We start from the raw sequence: 2,500 nt of genomic DNA, 5'->3' as shown, positions 1-2,500 counted from the left end.
CACACTAACACTACCCATCTCACACACACACACACACACACACACACACACACACACACTAACACTACCCATCTCACACACACACACACTCACTAACCCAACCCCTAAACCTACCCATCACACACACACACACACTCACTAACCCAACCCCTAAACCTACCCATCACACACACACACACACACACACACACACACACACACACTAACCCAACCCTTAAACCTACGATCACACACACACTCACTAACACTACCCCAAAACCTACCCATCACACACACACACACACACACACACACACACACTAACCCGACCCTTAAACCCACCCATCACACACACACACACACACACTAACCCGACCCTTAAACCTACCCATCACACACACACACACACACACACACACACACACTCACTAACACAACCCCTAAACCTACCCATCACACACACACACACACACACACACACACACACACACACACTAACCCGACCACTAAACCTACCCATCACACACACACACACACTAACCCGACCCCTAAACCTACTCATCACACACACACACACACACACACACACACACACACACACACACACACACACACACACACACACACACACACACACACACACTAACCCGACCCCTAAACCTACCCATCACACACACACCCTCACACACACACTAACCCGACCCCTAAACCTACCCATCACACACACACACACACACACACACACACACACACACACACACACACACACACACACACACACACACACACACACACACACACACACACACACACACACACACACACACACATACTCTGTCTGTCTCTCTCTCTCTCACACACACACACACACACACACACACTTTCGCTCTCTCTCTCTCTCACACACACACACACACACTAGCAGTCATAAACACACACAGCAGACAGGATTGAGCTCAGTTAAGTGTGTGTCTCACCTGGACTTCTCTGTGTTTTTCAGCAAACCGCTGCCGGTGAGTGTGACGGAGCAGTTCTTCAGCGGCGCGGGGAGAGGATTCTCAAACACCACCTCAGCACTCATCTCTGAGTCCTGGAGAGGCGTCCCAATCACCTGACACACACACACACACACACCGCAGGGTTAGTGTGTGAGAGTGAGTGTGTGTGTGTGTGTGTGTGTGTGTGTGTGTGTGTGTGTGTGTGTGTGTGTGTGTGTGTGTGTTTCTCACCGTGAGGTCGAGGGCTGGACTGTGTGGAACGATGTCTTTCTCCGCCAGATAAGTTTCTTTCGTCTCGGTTTTCTCCGTCGCGATGGCAGAGACTTTGATGCAGTTGTTGTCCAGCATCTTTGGTCCGTATGCAGCGAACGGGACCGTGAAGGGAAGAGTTTGTTCTGAAAAGAGCACATTGTTATTATTGGTGCCTTAAATTGAATATTAAAAACCTGTAATGGTACCAAGTCAAGTGATATTATCTCTCAAGAAACATACTAACATAAAACATAATTATTTTCTTTAAAAGGTTTGCAGGTGTGTGTGTGTTTGAAAGGTTTTGCATGTGTTTTCTTGTACTGGGTGACACTGCTATTGCTGGTATGGTTAGCCGCACCTGTGTTGGGTTGCAGTTGTATGTTAGTGGAGTTGCTCCACACGTCGGCCGCTGGTGTTCCGGTGTATCTCATGACCTGAGCGCTCATCTTCAGCGACAGATCTTGTGCTTTTGTGTTCTGGCTCTTCAGAACGAGCTTGAGTTTGATGTCGGTGCCGTTCAGCGGTGGCGAGTCCAGACTGATGTTCATCTGCACGGTCGGACGAGGCGCTTCGCTCGGCTTCAGGCCAGTCACTCGCTTCGTGGCCTCGTCAAACACGGCTCTCTCCTTCACAGAACCTGAGGAGAAACAGATGGTCAGGCAAACAACATCAATAGCTAACGCTTTTACAATGCTCTTTCTTATTAAAATGAAAAATAAAGAGTGGGATGCAGTGGTGTAAAGAGTGGGATGCAGTGGTGTAAAGAGTGGGGTGCAGTGGTGTAAAGAGTGGGGTGCAGTGGTGTAAAGTGTGGGATGCAGTGGTGTAAAGAGTGGGGTGCAGTGGTGTAAAGCGTGGGGTGCAGTGGTGTAAAGAGTGGGGTGCAGTGGTGTAAAGAGTGGGGTGCAGTGGTGTAAAGCGTGGGATGCAGTGGTGTAAAGAGTGGGGTGCAGTGGTGTAAAGAGTGGGGTGCAGTGGTGTATAGAGTGGGGTGCAGTGGTGTAAAGAGTGGGGTGCAGTGGTGTAAAGCGTGGGATGCAGTGGTGTAAAGAGTGGGGTGCAGTGGTGTAAAGCGTGGGATGCAGTGGTGTAAAGAGTGGGGTGCAGTGGTGTAAAGAGTGGGGTGCAGTGGTGTAAAGAGTGGGGTGCAGTGGTGTAAAGAGTGGGGTGCAGTGGTGTAAAGAGTGGGGTGCAGTGGTGTAAAGAGTGGGGTGCATTGGTGTAAAGAGTGGGATGCAGTGGTGTAAAGAGTGAGTTGCAGTGGTGTAAAG

The 2,500-nt window shown here is 49.9% G+C and overlaps 1 protein-coding gene across 2 annotated transcripts in view; it reads right to left on the bottom strand.

Moving 5' to 3' along the window:
• tgm8 (transglutaminase 8) overlaps positions 1-2,500 on the bottom strand; it is a 14,208-nt gene that overhangs the window by 805 nt on the left and 10,903 nt on the right. For both annotated transcript variants that reach the window (XM_079629403.1, XM_079629404.1), the window contains exons 10-12: positions 1,588-1,866; positions 1,209-1,372; positions 957-1,090 (exon numbers count right to left, since the gene is read on the bottom strand). In XM_079629403.1, coding sequence (XP_079485529.1) covers positions 957-1,090; positions 1,209-1,372; positions 1,588-1,866 — 577 coding nt within the window. The remainder of the gene's footprint in view (positions 1-956; positions 1,091-1,208; positions 1,373-1,587; positions 1,867-2,500) is intronic.

The sequence above is a fragment of the Phoxinus phoxinus genome (assembly GCF_949152265.1).
Source record: "Phoxinus phoxinus genome assembly, chromosome: 11".
Classification (NCBI taxonomy): Eukaryota; Metazoa; Chordata; class Actinopteri; order Cypriniformes; family Leuciscidae; genus Phoxinus; species Phoxinus phoxinus.
Note: the sequence above shows the minus strand (reverse complement) of the source record. Positions and strands in the feature narration are given on the sequence as shown.